General features: G+C 40.3%; 1 protein-coding gene across 1 annotated transcript; it reads right to left on the reverse strand.

Annotated features, from left to right (window-relative positions):
• Nucleotides 1–9: 9 nt before the first annotated feature.
• LOC117319655 (sentrin-specific protease 2-like) lies at nt 10–12,484 on the reverse strand. The gene is made up of 5 exons (XM_033874432.1): nt 11,822–12,484; nt 11,416–11,547; nt 10,179–10,330; nt 9,688–9,814; nt 10–261 (listed from the first exon to the last, which is right to left on the reverse strand). Exons 1-5 carry the CDS (start codon nt 11,885–11,887, stop codon nt 199–201), a joined length of 540 nt encoding a protein of 179 aa, XP_033730323.1. The 5' UTR covers nt 11,888–12,484; the 3' UTR covers nt 10–198.
• Between the last annotated feature and the right edge of the window lie 8,609 nt (nt 12,485–21,093).

Consider the following 21,093-nt stretch of genomic DNA (forward strand, 5'->3'; position numbering starts at 1 on the left):
AAGATGCAAGTCTTTACTGCTTGCTCCTCATCCAGACCCAGACAAACTTTGTGACTCCATCTTTCGCATGTGGGACATTGGGTCATCTTATGCTTGGATTTCACTGGGTCTACACAAAATGGAAGGTCACATATTCTGATCTTTTCTTTACTGGATGTTGACGTCTTAAGCAGGCGCTGAAGTGCATGCTGTCTGTAATTATGTAACATGGCACTGCCTCATAAGCGTTGGTGGAACATTCGAGAGTATAGCTTCTGCATTCTGAAATGAAATTTACATTATTTATTCTGTTAAATACTATAACTTATAGCTGGTAATATAAGGTTTGTAGACAACAGCTAACCACACACACAAGCGATAACCGTAAATTTCAATAATTGTGGCTTGAGATGAATTTCAGTTATCGTTGAAATCTGAGTATCATCAAAATATTAATGTCATTATTTCTTGCCAATGTTAAGAAATTGTCTTTCAATGTTATGAGGATCACTGCTGCACCTCAAGTTAAACAGATTGTTCTATACTTCTGAAATGTTTTATAAAGTCAATTGTTTTGAAGCATATACATTTGCAGAGCCAACATTGCTGTGTCAAATGACAAATGTAAATAGAGATGCAAAAGAACAGCCTAATATTTTAAGTTTTTTTTTCTATTGGAAAATTGATCAATTCACACTGGGAGACACGAATGTACTAGTTTTTTCATATTTTCTACTAATTCTGAAATTTTCACCAATTTTACCAAAAAAGATCTAATTTAACCCAACCCAGTCCATTTTTTCAGCATCGTATCTAATTATGAATTTTCATGGCTAATTTTCGACGGTCAAAGCTAGTTCTGTGAATCATATCCAATTTAACATGACCACCGTCTAATTCTATCGAGCTATCTAGAAATCATGAACTTTACACTATTTATTTCATGACTATCTAAAAGTTTCCCCGACAGTCTAGAAATGTCCGACAGGGTCTATTTTGTTCTCCACTTACGCTAATTCTGCTCCTCGAATCTAGTATTGACGGAGCAATCCAGTTTTCGTGAAAATCGCCTAATATTAAACGTCATGACGAATATTGCGAGATTCGCCTCGGGCGGTTCTGTCGCGCGGCAATACCAGCACTGCCAGCCGTAGACTACTTTACCTGGACAGCAGCCATCCGTGACCATCGAGTCCCGCGGCTAGCCTCGACTTGGGAGCGCTCAGCCGTGAAGCGGTCCTACCATAATCACCTATACGGTGTCGGTACCAACTCGAATTAAGTGTTCAAGCTATAAATATGCGATACATACACGATAAGATACATACATTATGTATATCACATGATGTATATCTATATTTCTGATATCACATACGATACATTCACTTTTTTTGCAGATTGTTCCAGTTAAATTTTCATTAAATGTGCTGCATGTACATCAATATCATAAGACACCTGAAAAAATAAAAGTATTACATTCACAATACGACTATTACATATTTATTGTTATTCAATTGAGGCAAATTTTGTATCAATAAACGATTAAGTTGCGTACTTACCGTACGTTTAAATCTGTTTTTACCCCAGAATCATATATATATACTGTTGTAAATTTTAAGCATAGGCAAACGTTAGCCAAGTTCCGTTGTGGTAATTTGAAATTGAAAATAGAGACAGGCCGGTATTCTCGTCCTCCCTTAGCATTACATGAGAGGAAATGTATTTTATGTCAGTCAGGATTAGTAGAAGACGAGCGCCATTTTTTAATTGACTGTGAGTTTTATTCAGATATTAGGCGAATTTTATTTAGTGAAGCAAGCAATTATTGTCCAAACTTTTTAGAATTAAACCCATATGAACAATTTCATTATCTTATGACAAGTGATGATCTTCAGCCTATTTTAGCTTCTTCACTCTATCTGATGTATCGCAGAAGATCCTGTTTTACCTATATTTAACAGAACTTTTTACTATATTGTGTCTCATAAGTCTGGATGTGAATATAATGTTAATGCAACTTGTAAAGTTTTTATGACTTCTACTGTATTTTATATATCTGTAATATTGACACGTGACACGTTAATAAAATATTTTGTATTGTATTGTATTAATAAAAGAAAGAATATTGTATCGAAAACCTCTTGTCATCCACTTCACAAGGACACCTGGACAGTTGTTGATTACAAGGCCTGGGGCATTTCTAAATTGAACCTGCTGGTTGGCTTCCTACCTTAGGCGAGAGCACAGGTAAATCCCCGCCCCCTTTTTGGGATGAACTATAAGCTGGTTCTGTATTTAACATGACAAGTATATTAGTCCTACAATATAAGACTTCGAAGGTACAAACGTTATCTTTTACGTTTATTGTCGGGTATCAACATTTTTGTTATTTGCCGAACCTCTAAGTACATCTTCTTTGGAACAGATGCCTGCATCAGAGACCTATATATCCACTATATACGTCCCTGGTTAAATATAGAGGAATATTGTAATTAGCAATGGGTTACACTATCCGAGCTCTAATATATACAAGCTTACTAATAAGAAAATTTGAAACTGTATGTATCACATCGATGAGATTAGAGACTTGTGATATACAAGTCTCTGATGAGATATAGAAAAACAACTAAACTATAAATCCTATATAGTGTCTCCGATATTCTATAGATGTTTCTTACTGAATATTGAACTGTTTTTTATTATCCATACATTTATAATGACGCCGAGGGTATAATATGTATGCATTTCATGTAACATGTTGAAACCGACTTCTCTGTGCATATTTTGTTGTGTATAGTGTGACCAGTATAGTCATTATGAATCAAACATGAAATAGAAGATTTGTAAAAAAAAAAAAAAAGAAGATGTGTTGAACTATCATGTCTTACGTTTGACATAAAGAAAACAACTGTGTTATATAATAAAATCTTTCAATTCAATTCAATTAATTTATTACTTTAAACCTTACGGTTTATCAGTAGTATTATCAGCAAAGCGTCGTCGTTCCAAGCCGATGTTTTTAATTCAATTTGTGAAACACCTGATAATAATAATATGTTTATAATATGTACTTATGGGCCGTATGGCCTAAAGTCAATAAAGAATTTGAAATTTGATAAAACGTTTCGTGTTATTAAAGATATTCTTTCCTTATATATGATCAGTGATAATCCTATATAGCTTTATGGATTCGTACGTGCTAACTTCGGAATAACATATATTGATATCAGAGAATTTGAAATTGTGTTTTACAGCACGTTCTAGATATCGCCTGAATTAGCTGTTTTTGTTTTCACTCTTATCAGTTTCTATGTTTGCAATATGACTACACTATTGTATACTCCACACACCACTCATTCATTCGATATTACCGCTCAGAAATGTCATAACATCTGTATCGTCATTACATTGTATATTGATGCTGTCTATCTTTCGTTAAATTGCATTTTAAAAATAGTGAAGATAAAGAATTGTATTCTGTCATTTTCAGCATGCTTATAAGTCGTAAGGATTGAATTGAATAAACATTTTAAACAAAAAAAGACCGGTCTATAATCCTTTAATTGATTCGATCGCTGTATAGAAAACCAAGGTACCGTTACAAAAACTAAATTGTACGGGTTAATGCCGGGGGCTAAGATCTCGCAGCGGTTGCTATGACTACTCTGTGTGTCAAGCGACCGCGATCTACTACCTGTTCACCTGTCGACACGGGTGACCAACTCAGACTTTTTATCTATGTGATGAGAAAAACGTCCGGATTACTGCTGGAATTTTACTTAACTAACATTTCGTTTCCGATATGGAGCTCCGGATTCGGAATCAGAACTTCCGGACTTGTGAGTACAAATATAACGTTACGGAAATTCGTTCCCCGACATTTCCGTCGGGATTGTGAGTTTTACGGACTATCGGCGTCCAGATTTAGCGGGTCAGCTGTATTGGTATATATAACAGAAATACAAACACAAAGTGGAGTACGGGTTAGATATATACATATTATGTACAATTTGGATCTCATGGGATTCGAAAATAACCTACACATATTTATACATATGATCCCCCCCCCCCCCCCTACACAGAACAATAGAATATTTTCACTAAATACATATACACATACAAAAATGTACATGCACAATTATATTGATATTATCAAAAACACGTTCATCTTTATAATATCGTCAGATATGTCATATGTCTCCGATACCGTGAATCAAACGTTTGTATTCAAACTTGTGATGTACAGTGGACCCTCGATAATCCGAACACCTTCGTTCCCAGTCCAAACCGTCCGGATTACGAGTTTTCCGGACTGCCGAATTTCGTCTACCAGGTCAAAAAAATTGTCGTGTAAGAGTTATCTCCCTTGATTACATACAATCCGGGACGTTTCATAAACACGTCTAATTGTCAGACTTTTTAACAATAAATATACTTATGTTTCTGATATGATTTTTGATTTCTTTTGTAGAAAGTAAAAAATAAACTTTGTTTTTAAAAGAACATGTAAAGTGAAAGTTGTTTTATTTATAGCGGGCATATGTGTCCTACAAACACCACACATGTGTCACGTCCCGGAGGTTCACAAACAAGTAGAAATTACAAACGTTAAATACCTTAAATAAAAGACCCGGATTTTACAACTTACCATCAGTCCATGTTTTTTTATGATTTTTACGTACCAGAAACCCCAAGCTATGTATCTAAAAGTACGCTACACCAGCGAGAACTACCGAAGAAGTCCGATAATTATTGAACCCGTATTAACTTAACAATGTGACGCTTAATTAAGTATCATACGACTATTGACTAATTTGTGTGTAATCAACCCAGTTCTTGTGATCACTGCTTAATACGTAAATGTGTATGTAATTAATAACGTGCATCTTTCAATGAGTCGTCGTTTCACGTAACGGTGTTACAAAGCCGATATCCGTGTTTACCCAATACAAGTGTTCATGATGTTAATTACCGATCATAAATTTATTACATGTATTTGAGATTGATTAATTATGGTATCACGTACTGTATGTTTGTGCGTAAATTCTTGCTAATTACGAAATAGCAATATGTGTTCCTATAAAAGTTGCCGTCTGTAAAATAACTATAATAGATATTGTACGTCAAGTTCATAAAAGCAAGACCAGGCTATACTATAAAATCCTTTAATACTGTAAAGTTTAAAAAGGTCGTAGAGAAAAAGTAATGTACCGTTATAAAAACAAAAGTTACACTTTGTAACACAGGTAAACACCCGGGGCTATGACCTGGCAGCGGTCACTATGACTACGCACAGTGTCAAGCAATAGTCTGTGTACAGCTGTCGACACGTGTGACTTGCTCCGACATTTTTTCTCCTCGTGGTGAAAAAATCGTCCGGATTATTGCGGGAAATTTACTAATGAAAAGTACGTTCCGTTCCCAAAATGGGCTTCCAGAATAGGAATCCGAATTTCCTGACTGGTGAGTACAAATAACGTTACGGAAATCCGTTCCCGTGCATTTCCGTCCGGACTGCGAGTTTTCCGGACTATCGGCGTCCGGATTATCGCGGGTCCACTGTACACTGAATGGTCAACAAATGATAAACGTTCTGCCTGATGAGAGTCGCCGAGCGATGTGTGCGACATCATAGGGATTCCATTAGTTCTGTTTCTAAATAATAAGACAATTTAGGCAAACTTGCTATAGAAATGCAAGATATTTAAATATGTTTTCTTACATATTCCTTGTTGGAATCATGTATAAAGTAAAAATGTAATTTACCTAAATATACAAGCAAATATAGGTGGTTTTTTTTTTAAAACATATTTTTATTGCTTCAAATGTAGGCATGAGGATTGGGCAGAAGTTATACAACTTATTAAAGCCCCCTCCTCCAAACATTTTTACAACAATGTGACACAAACAATGGACATTTACATTAATTTTACGATTGACAAATTAGAAAGGAAGACTAAAGAGAGAAAGTGAAAGGAATACAGATAATTATACAAAAATGAATTTATGTCTAACAAAAATATTTGATTTACACACAATAACATAATATCTGCCTAGAACAAACTAACTACGTTTGCACGCTCCTTCATCTTATCATTGTCCTTTCATGCTCATTCCTTAATCGTTCCCCTTTTGATAATCAAGCTCCTGCTAGGTAATATAATATAGGTTTACAACAGGGACATAAACCCTCAGTAATTGCATGTATGACATATAGATATTAGACCTCTCATTTTATGAATACTTGGGTTAATACAGTAATACTGTGGGATGCATTTTGAACGAATAATTTTCATTTCAATATGTTAAAGTGTACCCTGAATGAAAAATTACATTTTAATATGTTATTGGTATTGATTAATAAACAAGAATGCAGAAAACCGCATCAAAATCGGCCGACCCATTTCCGAGTAATTGTGATTTTTCTCGAAAACACACCTGAAGCCCAAAGCCGAATACCTCGTTTTGGTGACCTCTGACCTGTGACGTCACAGGTTGAACACGATCGGAGCCGCCATATAGGAAATATATAGAAACAAACGTGAACACGTGCCTGTAATTAATGCGAATAAGACAAAAAAAAAAGGAAAGTGCTGAATAAAGTCTCTGAGTTATATTTGTGAATTAGTTAATAACAAGTGCTACCGAAACCAGGGACATATAACTTTCTTTTTAAACGGTGCCATATATAACATGTAGCATCTCACTAATTTTCTCTCATAACGAGCCATACACAACATGTAACATCTTACTAATTTTCTATTATAACGGGCCAAATACAGCGTGTATCATCTTACCTATTTTCTATTATAACAGGTCGTATATAACATTTATATTAAAATATTTTATTCATATTTTTTTTATTTTAACGGGTCGTTGTAACATGTATGACATTTGAATAACCGGCCGTTTATAATGACTTACATCATATAGCCTTTATTATGGGGGCATGACAGGCTTGTTACATACACATGTACCAGTATTGATTTCGGTTATAATACTTCTAGTAACACAAGTTTAAAATGCAATTCATTCAAGATGTGAAATAAATGCTGATCATTTTGGGGTTTTTTTATTAGCCAAAACAGAAATTATACCGTTATTTGTGATTTTTGGGTAATTGTCCGCAATTGATAAAACGTGTCCATGAAAGCTCAGTAACTCCCAGACAAGATTCATAGAGTAAATTTCAACATCATGGGTACATATATGAATGAGGTAATTTAGGTTAATTATTCTATAGACAAACGTTTGAGATATGATTTTTTATTCGTTTGTATAGAAAACGAAACTCACTGAATTCCAAAAATAATGTGTTTGATTTCAACAAAATGTATTCCCTATAGTATAAACGCAATCCTTAATAAAATTCAAGCTCAATTTATGTACAAACAACCTGTAAAACCATGTTTTCGGAACTCCTTTGAAGTGCACAGAAACCAAACGCGTGAACTCACGGCGTGTGCTGATTAGAACACCAGAAATCACGGACACCTGTGGTGCAGTGCCAGGTGTGATGAGCTTGTGGACCGTAATTTCACACCTGGTAATTGTTTAGCTGTATACTAACCAATTCAAACTTGAGAATTCGTAATTCTCCGAACATGTTTATACATCTTTTAAAAGTCCTTTTTTAAGTGAAGATATGACTTGCGACACGAATTGAAAGCAAAACCACCAGGGTCTCGATCACTTCATAATAATGACACAATTACCAAAATAAAAGCAAAAAAATACATAAAATTTGGAGGGAAAAAAAAATCATACACGAAAATCATTACGAGTTTATAAATTTTAGTATTAATTATGATTAGTCACGATGAAATAAATTGTTTGTGTTTTATCATTAAAAACGGAGCTAAAATAATGGTTTTAATAAGTACCTATGCTTTATACCTGTACAGAAAGTATCAATTATATTATAATTGTTGCGAATCACTTTTATATAATTTCACTGACAACGATCGTATATAAATTATGTCTTTCTCAAGCATTTAATCGTCCTTGATCCCTGAGACCATGACATGTAAAATAAGGGATAAAATCTGTATATGTAGAAGTTTGTTGTAGACTTTAACACTGGTATTCATACGGGAGAGAGATTTAGTATATTGTAGATCATGATGATTATAATATATTACTTTCTAAATTAAGTGTCCTTCATGACTAAAGCGGGTTTTGCATAGAATATAACGCTTGAATTTACTGTACGTGTGTTCGTCTTTTCTCACAAACCAGAGTATCCAGAACTGTTGTATTGTTGGTATGTTTATTTGAATATTAATTTGCGAATGAAATGGCACATTATTTTAGTTTAATTTGTTGATGCTGTGTTGCTTTCTTTGGTAACGAGTAAGAAATGGTAAACACATAACTAATATACATTTATTGGTGATTGACCGATTATTACACCAGTCTGTGTAAACCAAGCGGTCATTTTCAGAGTCAATTTCACTATGTTATTATTTTTTTTTTAACTCAAACTTATATTGTTGGATTCCGACTTCTCGTCGGCAATATTCGCCAAATTCAACAACCTCAAATCTCATGTCCAGATCGTATTCGAACATATTTGTACTGATACTGTTCACACTGTCCTCTATGCTACTGGCCACCATACCAGTCACTCTGTTCAACCTGTGACGTCATAGACTGAAGAGTTCCAAATCAGCGTGACTGACCGATACGCTGATTAGCAGTCGATCGACAGGTGCAAATCGCGTACTTCGATGTGCGATATCTCGGCACTCGGCCAACCGATTTTGATGCGGTTTTCGACATTCTTCTTTGGTGGTTACAAAGAATAACACATTTGATTATCGTTTTTCGTTCAGGGTACACTTTAACATAAATAGATGATGGAACTCGTCTCCAATACTTTCATTGCAAAAATCTCCTTTATATATATATTATACCACCTTCCTGTCATTATACGAATTTCTAAATTAGACGTATGAAATTTAGTTAAATGTAGTGTATTTATTTCCGATAATATTGTTAATTGTGGAAGAACGAATCGTCTGTATCATTTGAGTCGGTACCGACATCGTAAGTATAGGTGATTATGGTAGGACCGCTTCACGGCTGAGCGCTCCCAAGTCGAGGCTAGCCGCGGGACTCGATGGTCACGGATGGCTGCTGTCCAGGTAAAGTAGTCTAAGGCTGGCAGTGCTGGTATTGCCGCGCGACAGAACCGCCCGAGGCGAATCTCGCAATATTCGTCATGATGTTTAATATTAGGCGATTTTCACGAAAACTGGATTGCTCCGTCAATACTAGATTCGAGGAGCAGAATTAGCGTCAGTGGAGAAAAAAATAGATCCTGTCGGACATTTCTAGACTGTCGGGGAAACTTTTAGATAGTCATGAAATAAATAGTGTAAAGTTCATGATTTCTAGATAGCTCGATAGAATTAGACGGTGGTCATGTTAAATTGGATATGATTCACAGAACTAGCTTTGACCGTCGAAAATTAGCCATGAAAATTCATAATTAGATACGTTGCTGAAAAAATGGACTGGGTTGGGTTAAATTAGATCTTTTATGGTAAAATTGGTGAAAATTTCAGAATTAGTAGAAAATATGAAAAAACTAGTACATTCGTGTCTCCCAGTGTCAGCTAACTTGACTTTTATTAAACCTCATTATATATTCCACCATGAATTATGGTGCTTATAACTTAAAAGCAAAAACTATTTAACACTTACCATTAATACAAACACTCCACACGAGCTTCCATCTTCTTGTACAGAAGACTGTGCCTGACCTCTAGTCCACTTGATAGGTTTCTTGTGGTCAGTGATGGACAGTGTAGATCTAGCATTCATGAAGTTCCTAAACCAAAAATAAAACATTAATTTACAATTTCAAATAATTTTAAATAATTTCAAATAGTTTCAATGGAAGTGCTACTTTTCACCAGTTAAATATTTCTATGTGAATATTTTCTACACATATTTAAAGCGGTGTAAAGTCTTTTGCACACTATATATCACATGTATATATAGTTTGAAAATTGTAAAAGATTTTTTAACTGTTTAATGTTGTCTGGATATAAACTTTTTATTAAATTGTGGTGTTCTCACTTGGCTTCTACAGCATTTAATATTGAAATGATATCTTCTTTTATAAACCCTTTTTATTTGAATTGTAAATTGTTAAACTCTAATAAAAGGGGATTCTTCCATTTAAAACTTACATCCAATGATCAAAAAACTGTCTGGCCCTTGATTCATTTGGAACAGAATCAAGTATGGTGACTTTGCCGGTGAGCATGGATGCCGCAAGTAAAATCCAATGATGTTGATGGCAAATGGGCAAGAGAACGTGATCAAAGTTCTCAAGAGGTACCTAAAAAAAAAATCAATTGTTAGTATCCATAGAATAATAAACAAATTGTCATCTCATAAGTAATATGTAATATATCATCAAGGGCAAGATTTCCTATTTACTTCATTTAAATTGCTCTGCAGTAATCATAGAAGTAGGAAGGTGGGCTAACAACAAATTACATACATTGTGTATGGCATTACTTTTGTATGGTTAAAACTGAAAAAAATATTTTCATTTTTTGAAATTTTTGCCTATTATGAACTTAATTTTTTTCTCTGTATTCTTCAGGTTAAAGTTTTGGTTAAAGTTTTATAATGGCACATCATTCACTTAATAATTGGATTAGGATGCTGATTTTTTGCATAAAGGTTCTTTGGGTGTGTGGCATTACTTTTGTATGGTTGAAACTGAAAAAAAATATTTTCATTTTTTGAAAAATGTTTGCATGTTATGAACTTAACAGTTTTCTCTGTATTCTTCAAGTTAAAGTTTTGGTTAAAGTTTTATAATGGCACAACATTCACTTAATAATAGTATTAGGATGCTGATTCTTTGCATAAAGGTTCTTTGGGTGTGTGGCATTACTTTTGTTCAGTTAAAAATGAGGAAAAAAAATACATTTTCATTTTTTGAATTTTATTCCATATTATGGACTTACTTGTTTTCTCTGTATTCTTGAGGCTAAAGTTTTGTAATGACTCTCCATTCACTTATTAATGGTATTACTACTATGCAGAACCATGTTTATACTGTATTTCAATCCAAGGCTGTTATTACACATTACACTTTAAATTTACTTTAGATTCTTTTACTCTGTACAGGAGACATATCAAAAGAATACCTGAATATCTTTTAGGGGCAGGAAACATTGTTTATTCAACCCAATAGAGTTGAATTTACACATTGTTTGGAATGAACTAAGTTTCATAAAATGATCATGTTTCAGTTTTGGCTCAACTTTTTTACTCAAATTTGGCTAAGGTTTAACTTGTGGGCACCGGTAGGGGACATATATTGTTTTAGCAATACTCACAGAATGCTTGTTTGTATTCTAGTTTTATTAAAATGATCAAGGAATTGATCAATATTTCATAAACACCTACCTTGGGATACAGCCATGATTGGTAGTTCGGAGTCTCCCATTTTAAGGCAAGGAAGCTGGGCAAGATGTGGCATGAATGCTGATGTCTATCATTGCTCTCTTTGCACAGTAAACCCAAGTATGCATGCACCACCTAAAGTTAAAAAAACAACACTAATAATGACAATGTACTAAATATATCAAGTCATACTGAAAAAATAATTCACACCATCACTATTTAGTAAATTTGACCAATACACATAAAGACAAAGTACTATAATATCTGCTTACACTTTGAATTTCATTATGTGTTATTGCTTGATATTGCTTACTTTTAGCACCTGCTGTAGGTTAAGTCAGAGACTGTAAGAAACTACTTAAGAATAAATAGGTTATATTTATTTGTGAGATTCAAGAAAAATATTTACCTGGTCATTTAGCCATGGGACGTAGAGTCCTGAGGTCGTTTGGTGACAAGCTGACATTTCCCACATGAACGTTGTAGCTTGGTATCGTTGTTGGCAGAGGTGCTGTTTTGCTGAAAGGAATTGGCTCAATTGTTTCCAAAACTGTTGCTATGTCAGTCCTCTCATGGAAAGACCACGTCAATACTGAAGCTGCCAGCTGCAAGGTGTACTCACTTTTCACTACTTGGGTTTCTGTCCTTGAACTCATATACCAAATTGTGTATAGTTTGGAACATTCTACCGCATCTTCTTCATATTTCAGTTGGCACTCCCGTATGAAGGATAGTGTTGGGGAATCTCTGGAAAGGTACACCTGGCTATTTTGGTTTCTAGGTATTGGAATGTTCATTTCCACACACCTCTCAATCAAAAGTTTCTTCTTCTTGTCATCAATGTCATTGAAATAGTCTGTTATTGTTGACGGCTGGCTGGATGGCTGGTTTGGCACTGACCTTCTTGGCTAGCTTAGAGGCTGGCTCTCTTTTGATGTGGATGAATGGCTAGTTGGTATTCTGCGTGTTTCTTTACTTGGTATTCTGTGTGTCTGTCTACTTGGTATTCTGTGTGTCTGTCTACTTGGTATTCTGTGTGTCTGTCTACTTGGTATTCTGTGTGTCTGTCTATTTGGTATTCTGTGTGTCTGTCTACTTGGTATTCTGCATGTTTCTTTAGTTGGTATTCTGTGTGTCTGTCTACTTGGTATTCTGTGTGTCTGTCTACTTGGTATTCTGTGTGTCTGTCTACTTGGTATTCTGTGTAGCTGTCTACTTGGTATTCTGCGTGTTTCTTTAGTTGGTATTCTGCGTGTTTCTTTAGTTGGTATTCTGCGTGTCTGTCTACTTGGTATTCTGCGTGTTTCTTTAGTTGGTATTCTGCGTGTCTGTCTACTTGGTATTCTGTGTGTCTGTCTACTTGGTATTCTGTGTGTCTGTCTACTTGGTATTCTGCGTGTCTCTTTAGTTGGTATTCTGCGTGTCTCTTTAGTTGATATTCTGCGTGTCTGTCTACTTGGTATTCTGTGTGTCTGTCTACTTGGTATTCTGTGTGTCTGTCTACTTGGTATTCTGTGTGTCTGTCTACTAGGTATTCTGCGTGTCTGTCTACTTGGTATTCTGCGTGTCTGTCTACTTGGTATTCTGTGTGTCTGTCTACTTGGTATTCTGTGTGTCTGTCTACTTGGTATTCTGCGTGTCTGTCTACTTGGTATTCTGTGTGTCTGTCTACTTGGTATTCTGCGTGTCTGTCTACTAGGTATTCTGCGTGTCTGTCTACTTGGTATTCTGCGTGTCTGTCTACTTGGTATTCTGCGTGTCTGTCTACTTGGTATTCTGTGTGTCTGTCTACTTGGTATTCTGCGTGTCTGTCTACTTGGTATTCTGCGTGTCTCTTTAGTTGGTATTCTGCGTGTCTGTCTACTTGGTATTCTGTGTGTCTGTCTACTTGGTATTCTGCGTGTCTCTTTAGTTGGTATTCTGCGTGTCTGTCTACTTGGTATTCTGCGTGTCTGTCTACTTGGTATTCTGCGTGTCTCTTTAGTTGGTATTCTGCGTGTCTGTCTACTTGGTATTCTGCGTGTCTGTCTACTTGGTATTCTGCGTGTCTCTTTAGTTGGTATTCTGCGTATCTGCGTGTCTGTTTACTTGGTATTCTGCGTGTCTGTCTACTTGGTATTCTGCGTGTCTCTTTAGTTGGTATTCTGCGTGTCTGTCTACTTGGTATTCTGCGTGTCTCTTTAGTTGGTATTCTGCGTGTCTGTCTACTTGGTATTCTGTGTGTCTGTCTACTTGGTATTATGTGTGTCTGTCTAAGGGGGATTCTGGGTTTGGGTTTGTTTTTTTCGGTTGTGGTTTCGGGACTGTTTTTGTGTGTGTGGTGTGTGGGGTGGTGGGGGGTTGGGTGGTCTTCTTTGTGTGTTGGTTGTGGGCGGTTGCAAAACTCACCCAAAGTGTTTTGGTGTTGGGGGTGTTGTTGGTGGTGTTATGTTCTGGTTTGTGGCTTGTGTTCTTGCGAGGGGGGTGGTGTGTTGGGGTGTACTGCTGTGTTTGTCGTTGGGGGTGGGACTGGTGGGTGTTTTTGGTGTGGTGGGGTGGTGGAATCCTGTTCATAGTTTGGTGTTTGGGGTGTTTGGTGTTTTTTTTTTGTTTATCTTCTTGTGTGTTCTGGCTTTTGACTTGTTGGGGGGTGGGGTTAATTTTTGGCGGTGTTGTGTTGGGTTTGTTTGTGTTTGTGTGGTTCCGTGTTCGTTGGACGTGTGTTTGTGATTGGTGGGGTGGCTGTGTTTGGGGGGTGGTTGTGGGTCTGTCTCTTGGTGGGTTAGTTCCGGTGGGTTGCGGGTGGTCTGTGACATAGTGGTGATTCGTGCGATGTCTTGTGTGTCTAGCTATATGGTATTGCATGCGGTTTTTTCTGTCGAACTTAAGGTAGGAAACTGGGGTTGCGAATCCTATGTCTCACTTTGGCGTATTAGCTTTGGTGTGCCCCGGGGTTGGGGTTGTGGGCCACAGGGGGGAAAAACAGGTCGTTGGGGGGCGTTGTGTCATCGTTGTGGGGGTGTCTGACGGTGTTGTGGGTGTCCTACCTAGATGTTGCCCACAACATCCACAATAGTTCGATCGTGTCTGTGGAGTGACCACCGTGTTCGTCTGGTTTGCGCCAAAGACACCAAGTCTCACATAGAGTACACGTGATGCAACAAGGTGTGCCAAGGGACAAGTGGGTCGGTCTCGCTAATATCAGGGTGTGATTTGCGTTGTGGGGCTTGTGCTGCACTGTGTGAGTGATGTCGTGTTGGTGGGTTCGAGCAGGGATGTCTGCAAAAGTTGTGTGCTGTACTTGGTTCTAAGTGGGGGGTGACGGCAACATCAACACCACAACAAAGTGCGCTACGGTGTGGGGCGAACTAGGTGGGGTACGTTGAAAAACATAACCCAGCGTGGTGGGTACTACTGGTGATGGACTAATGCGGTCAAAATTCAGCGGCGCGGGTCGTGGTAACCACAGTTGAGGGTAAAGGGCAGTAGGTGAATTTTCTGGGTGGGTCTGGGGGTCACTTATGTTGTGTGGGGGGTTTATGTGTGTGGTTGCTTGGTTCTGGGGGGTGTGGTGTTTGGGGGCGCGTGTTGTGTTGGTGTGTTAGTTGGGTGGTTGTTGGTGTATTGGGGTTGTTTTTGCGGGTTTTTTTCTGGTTGTTTCGGGTGTCTTGTTACTTGGTGTGTGTGGTTGGGGGTTTGTTTAGGGGTGTGTGCGGTTGTTGGGGGGGTTGTGGGGGTGGGCTTGTGGGGGGGTGGTGAAACTAGTCTTGGGTATTAGGGCTTTAAGTCGAAGTCGGTTCTCCAGGGAAGTATTGGCGGTGTGGATGCGTGGGTGGTTGCTTGAGGTGAGCGTGTAGGGTAGGGTAGCGGCATGCTGTCGCTTGAGGGGCGTTTGGTTAGTTGCGTGTGGCGTGGGGCGGGGGGGGTGTGCGTGGGTGGGTCTGTGAGGCGGGGTGAGCGTGGGTAGTTCGCTGGGTGGTGTTGCTGGTCGTGACTTGGAGGTGGCGTTGTGTCTTTGTCAGCTGGTGTGATTGGGGCGGTGTTTGGTGTGGGTGGTGGTCGTGGGTGCGTGGTGCGGGGTCTTTAAGGAGGGAAAGTGAGTGGTGGCGGGGGTTTGGCTCTGGTTGTCTGGTGTTGCTGCGGTTTAGCGGGGTGTGGGGGTATGTCGGGGCTTTTGTCGGTGGGGGGTGCGTGTGTCGGTTGGGACGGTGGAGGGTGGGGGTTGGGGGGGGGGTATGGTTGTGGTGTGTCGTTTGGTCGGGGGGTGGTGGGGGGGGGCGGGGGGAGCGTTTCGGGGGGACTAGGGTGTGGTGGTGGGTGTTGTTATGTCTGTTTTGGGGAGGCACGCGATGGCTTTGCCTGGGCCTGTGTTTGCGATTCCCTTGGGACTTCTCCTCTGTAAGTCTGTTTCTGTCTGGGAATGGATGGTGGTTGATTGGATTGCTTGAAGCTTGTGTAATGGTAATGGTTTGTTGGTCCAGGTTGTAGGCTTCTGAGGGACTTTCTGTTCGCTTTGTCTTCTTCCCTCTCGTGGTGTTTTCAACTTGGTGGGCACGCCTTTCGCCCACAGCATTGCGTAGATATTGGTTAAGCCTACCCCTTGCTCATGATTTGGTCTCCTGGTGTGTGGGTGCCTGTGTGATTGACGTCAGAACTGTTTCTGACAGAGCACTTGATCTCCAACCACTCACAAAGTCGTGTATGTGGAATGCTTTGACAGGGGTCATTACAGATATAGGTGGTCTTCTGTGTATCTATAGGGACCTTGCCAATTTCTGTGTACACCGGCATCTTGTTACTTACAGAGTTTGGCAAACGATGTAGCTCTATCATTTAGTAGTTTCCTGGAAAGTCATCATTGTCAAATTGATATCAACGATCAGTCTACGGTTTTGGTATGTCCAAAACTCACACAGAGTAGACACAGCTTCCGCGACCATATGAAGGTAAGCGAATGGAGTGGCCCTTTGTTAGTTTTTGCTGGCAGTGTTTCTTAGGTTGACTAAAGGGCAATCTGGTTGATAAAAAGGGCCCAAATCCATCTAATGTGGACTGCCCTACAAGGGTACTGGTTGCTAATTGGGGCATGTCAAAGAGTCTGGTGTGGTACCGTTCATGAGAGCCTTGGTTTGGGGGTTGATCAGGGGCATCTCGTCAATCTTGGGATATGTCCTAAGGACTTGGTCACAGCTTGTCATTCATTGCTTCTGGGGTGCGAACTCTCTGCCGTTGTCCCACGTTAGGTGATTGCTCTCGTGGGGTTGGGCGTGGGGGAGTTCCGGCCGTGGCCATAGGTTTTCTATGATAAATTGGAACAATATGTGGATGCATCCTTGGAATATATTGGGCCTTTACTCGGGCCACGTGTTGCAGATATCATTAGCACAACTATGTATTAAATGTTTCCATTTGTGTCGTTCTTCGTAGGTCCAACCAAATCCATTGGCCTAACATAGAATGCTGGTTCTTATGTACTGGGATAAGAGCATTCAAAGTTTTTTCAATCGGGGTCTGTCGCCAGATGTTTTGTCGTTGACATTCGTCCCAGTGGGCAATATACTCTTCACAGCTTTCATCATAGCGGGCGTGGTAATCTGCTCTATTAAGCGAAACACAGTAGATGATGTCTGAGGGCAAGGGTGGGAGCAAGTGGGGGCTGTAATAAAAACATGGGGGCTCTACGTATAAAATCTGAACTCGTCCTAACAGGCTTTACAGGACGCAAGAAAGCCGCAACTAAAAAATAAAGTAAACTGGTATAAAAGCAGAAAGTGGGCTGTTTATGGGTGTTGTAGTGGGGTAAGGTCCGGGCTGGCGTTTAGACAATATGTGTTATCAATCTTCTGAAGTTGGATTTGTTGTTGGAATTCCTGTAAATTACGAAAAAATATTAATAAAAACAGTGCTATAAAATTGTTCAGATGATATGATAACTGTCATTACTGATGATGGCAGTGGAATGATGGTAGTCCCTGATTGATGAATTAGAAAAATTTTCCCCCCAATGAATAATTTCATGAAAGGGTAGTAAAAAGATGATATGACGTTTCTGATCAGAAACAAAGATGATGATGAGTTTGATGAAAAAGCATAGATGAAATTGGGGTTGGGATTACACAACACAGACAAGATGATGATGATGATGATGGGTAAAAAATGGATGAATTTCTGGAGAGTTTGGGAGGGCGTAAGGGTTTGGGTGTGAACTGGGCAGTAAGGGATGATGATATCAAAATGAAAAAAACTGTCGAATGAATACTTCAAGTGTATGTATGGATTATTGTGGGAGTGGTGCGGAAATATTGACAAGAATGACTGATGATTTGGATCCGAGAAATGTGGAGTGTAGTGAGAGGAGGGTAAAGAGAAAGGGGGTAGAGATTTTGATGAAATATGTAAGAAAGATGATGATGATGATGGGGGGATTGCGATCAGAGTGGATGATGATATGAAAAGGTGATGATTATGAAAGAAAAAACTGAGTGGGGGGGATATCTTACCACCGTTGTGGGGAATTTTTTTGAACATTGGTTAAGATCAATCAGAATTAAACTGATATTCTGAGTATGGTAATGATGTTGAGGGTGCTGATTTTGATGAATAGTAATAGATGATGATGATTTGGGGGGGGGGGGGGGGCAAGAAGGAGGTGAGGGGAGGGGAGGGGTGAAAAAGGGGAGGGCACGGAGGGGTGGGGAAAAAAAAAAAATGCATAGGTGGGGAAGGAAAAGGAGAGGGGTAGAAGAGATGGCATCCTTTTGCTTTGACACAAACAGACTTGATGGTGGGACTATGCACAAAGGCTCGGGGTGTCTTAATGGGGGTGTCGTGTCCCTCCCCCTGGCCTGCGACACTTTCAGTGTTTGGTGTACACCCTCTGTTGGTTGTGTGTTTGGTGTGCGAACGACAGGATCGGGGGGTGCATAGTAATTGTGAACACAACTGTGTGAGATGTGCCAATGAAATACGGGGTAGAGGCACCCAAGGGCAGGGCCCGAAAGGACAAGGCTGGGAAAAACAAGGGTGGAATGTTAGGCCCTTGAGCATGATATATTCCGGTTCTTCCATTAAGTGTAGGAGTAAAAGTTCTGCACGCATGGGTGGGACCGATTAGTGTGTAATTACCTGCGTTACAATAATCGGCTCGGTGTGACCTAAAAGAGACGCAGTCAATTTTTTGTTCTTCATGCGTTTTTTTGGTTTTTGGATTTGGTTGTTTTTTATGGTGTAGTGTAAGTGGTTGAGGACCCAACACCAAGGGGACGAGAAATAAAAAGAGCAGTTCTTTTGGGGGTTAGGAGAGGGTGGGGGGGGGACGAGGGTGGAAAACGCTCGTGTGTGCGTATATGTGAACTAAGTGTGAAGTGTAGATTCACATGTGAGTGTGAAAATTTGGAGCTGCTTTGGTTTTTGTGTTAATGATCTTTAATTCGAACATGATTGTCCTAGACCACAACGGGTGGTTTAGAGCTGCTTTTCTTTTGCTTCAACTGTGGTAGTATTTCTACACACAATGGCGTGGCCTCAGACAGTGTATTTGCATAACCACGTTGAACCAAAAACAGAAGTGTGGGGTGGAAAAGGGGAAACTAAAACAAATTGTAGGGGGGACATTTTGAGCCCACACCTCATACATGCGTGTAAAGCTAAAATTGTAACAAGCCGTGGAGTGAAGACATGGAATGTTGTCACCAGTGATGGCATGGGTTCTGTGAATAAGGGCGGGGGGGCATCCCAATGCTGGGACACACAGGCTTGTGTGGCGGCAACGGGGGGCGAAAAGGGGGGAAGATACGGGGGGATGGGGGGCGCAACCCTTGAGGATTTCAGGGGGTTAAGTGAACAACCATCACCCCTGCGCGCCTGTGCGTGGTTGGTGGTTTTCTTTGTTCGTGCAGCAAGGCACACAATTCCGGGGGCTCTTATCGTGGCTGATTGATTGTTATCAAGGTTCGACCGTATGGCGTATGTGTTATACACCACCCAGTACAAATCAGTGAAGTGCACCGACACATTGATGGGTTTGCGTTGTGGCTAGGACGTCGAACGTGAGTGAGAGAACGTGGAAAAAAAGTCGTCGTGGATAGAAGTTCGGGCCGTAAAGTTTGTTGGATACATTTAGTTGGAGGTGGTTGGACGCCGAAGGTCCGTTTGGTCCAGTTACAAAGGTGGGCCGTGTGGCGGGTGGTGGGAGCCACGCCCTTTCTTCCCCTCTATCCCCATCAATAAGTGTCGACAACTGACTCCTGAGCACCAAGTGTATAGGGTGGGGACGCATAAGGCGCGGAGTGAGGGGGCGGGGTAAAAAGGGGACGGGTCGGTCCACAGATGGGGGTGTTCTTTAACAGTGTGGGGTGGAGGGGGTTGTGTAAACTGTGTGTGTTTTAAAGGTGCTTTTTGGGACACCCAAAAACCAACAGTGATAGGGTGTGTGTCGAAGGCAGGGTCAGGCCAATGGTGACCGGGGGGTGTAGTGACCGGGTGCGTGTTTGGTGGCCTGGCTCGGTCGCAGAGAAGAGACGTTGTGGGTAAAGGGGAACATTCACATTGGGTTACACCCTTTCGCTTGTTGGTACAGTGACACTGTGAGAGTGTAAGGGAATGGGGAGCGGTGCACGACCCATGATATGTGACGTCATTGCTATTGTTGTGCGAAGATGATTTCAACCTGTTCTCCTAATGTCTTGTTGGACGCCCGTAACCATGGACACCTACTGATTAACTGACACCGTCAAAGTGTCATGGTAGGGAAGCCGTGGGGGGGAAAGGGAGAGAAAGAAGCAGCTGGTGTGTCGGTTGAACAAAAAACCCACGGTTGTACTTACTCGTGTGCTTACCCCCCCACCTTGAACCACTTACGTGAATTGTGTGATTCACCGTCGTGCACATGGTTGACACACGGGTTCCTCCACTGTGAACAACAGTGCTTGATACATTGTGATCGCAGAGGGTCCATTGCGTAGTTAAATTCCGACCTCGCACCGGGGACACAGGGTGAAACCAAGTGCACAAAGCCAAGAACACGTTGTGACAAAATGCGGAACTACTACCGGTTTCCAAACGAAAAAAGGGTTCCGCCCACGGTGTGTGGGGAATAGGAACACTTTGTTGGCCTGAACCAGGGGTTACGGTGCCGTTTTTGGCTATAGTCCCCGAAACAGGTGGGAGGAGGTTTGGAAGGGGCACTGATTGGATCCGCGTAACGGGTTTCAAGGGTGGGTGCAGATGGTTAGGTACATGTGGTTGCGGATGAAAGTGAGGTCGGGGCGGCAGCCGTCACACGTGGGGGGGGTTTGAGCACAACAAGCAAGAATGACAAAAAGGCCACCAAAAAAGAAGGGTAAAAAAAAAAAGGGGAAGGGGGTGGTCAAAAGGGTCGGTGCAGGGTGAGAACTCTGGGGGCCAGTTGTGTCTGTGGTCACAAGTGTGGACCACGGGGTGTTGGTGAAATGGGGGGGGGTGAGTTTTGCCCACCGAGGAGAATGATGCCGTCCAGCGATAGCAACATATCAAAGTTCAGTGACACAGCAGAAGTGGGCACTATGTGCCTTACTCTACTTTTCGTTTTTTGTGGAATAGTCTTGTAAAAGAAAAGTTCTAACCAGGATTTTTGTTACCGTTGAATCTTTTTCACCGTCCACTGTGCCCTACCGACGCACCCGTGTTTTTGCGTATTGATGGTTGAGTATCTCTGTCCTGGTT

The sequence above is a fragment of the Pecten maximus genome, unplaced genomic scaffold (genome assembly GCF_902652985.1).
Source record: "Pecten maximus unplaced genomic scaffold, xPecMax1.1, whole genome shotgun sequence".
Classification (NCBI taxonomy): domain Eukaryota; kingdom Metazoa; phylum Mollusca; class Bivalvia; order Pectinida; family Pectinidae; genus Pecten; species Pecten maximus.

Bases quoted from the DNA above. Each gene is read 5' to 3' on its own strand.
- LOC117319655 (XM_033874432.1), bottom strand. From the start codon at position 11,887: ATGTGGGAAATGTCAGCTTGTCACCAAACGACCTCAGGACTCTACGTC. The intron at 11,548-11,821 runs GTAAATATTTTT...TTTTAACTTTAG, and splicing joins TCCCATGGCTAAATGACCAG to GTGGTGCATGCATACTTGGG. The intron at 9,815-10,178 runs GTAAGTTTTAAA...TTTTTGGTTTAG, and splicing joins CAGTTTTTTGATCATTGGAT to GAACTTCATGAATGCTAGAT.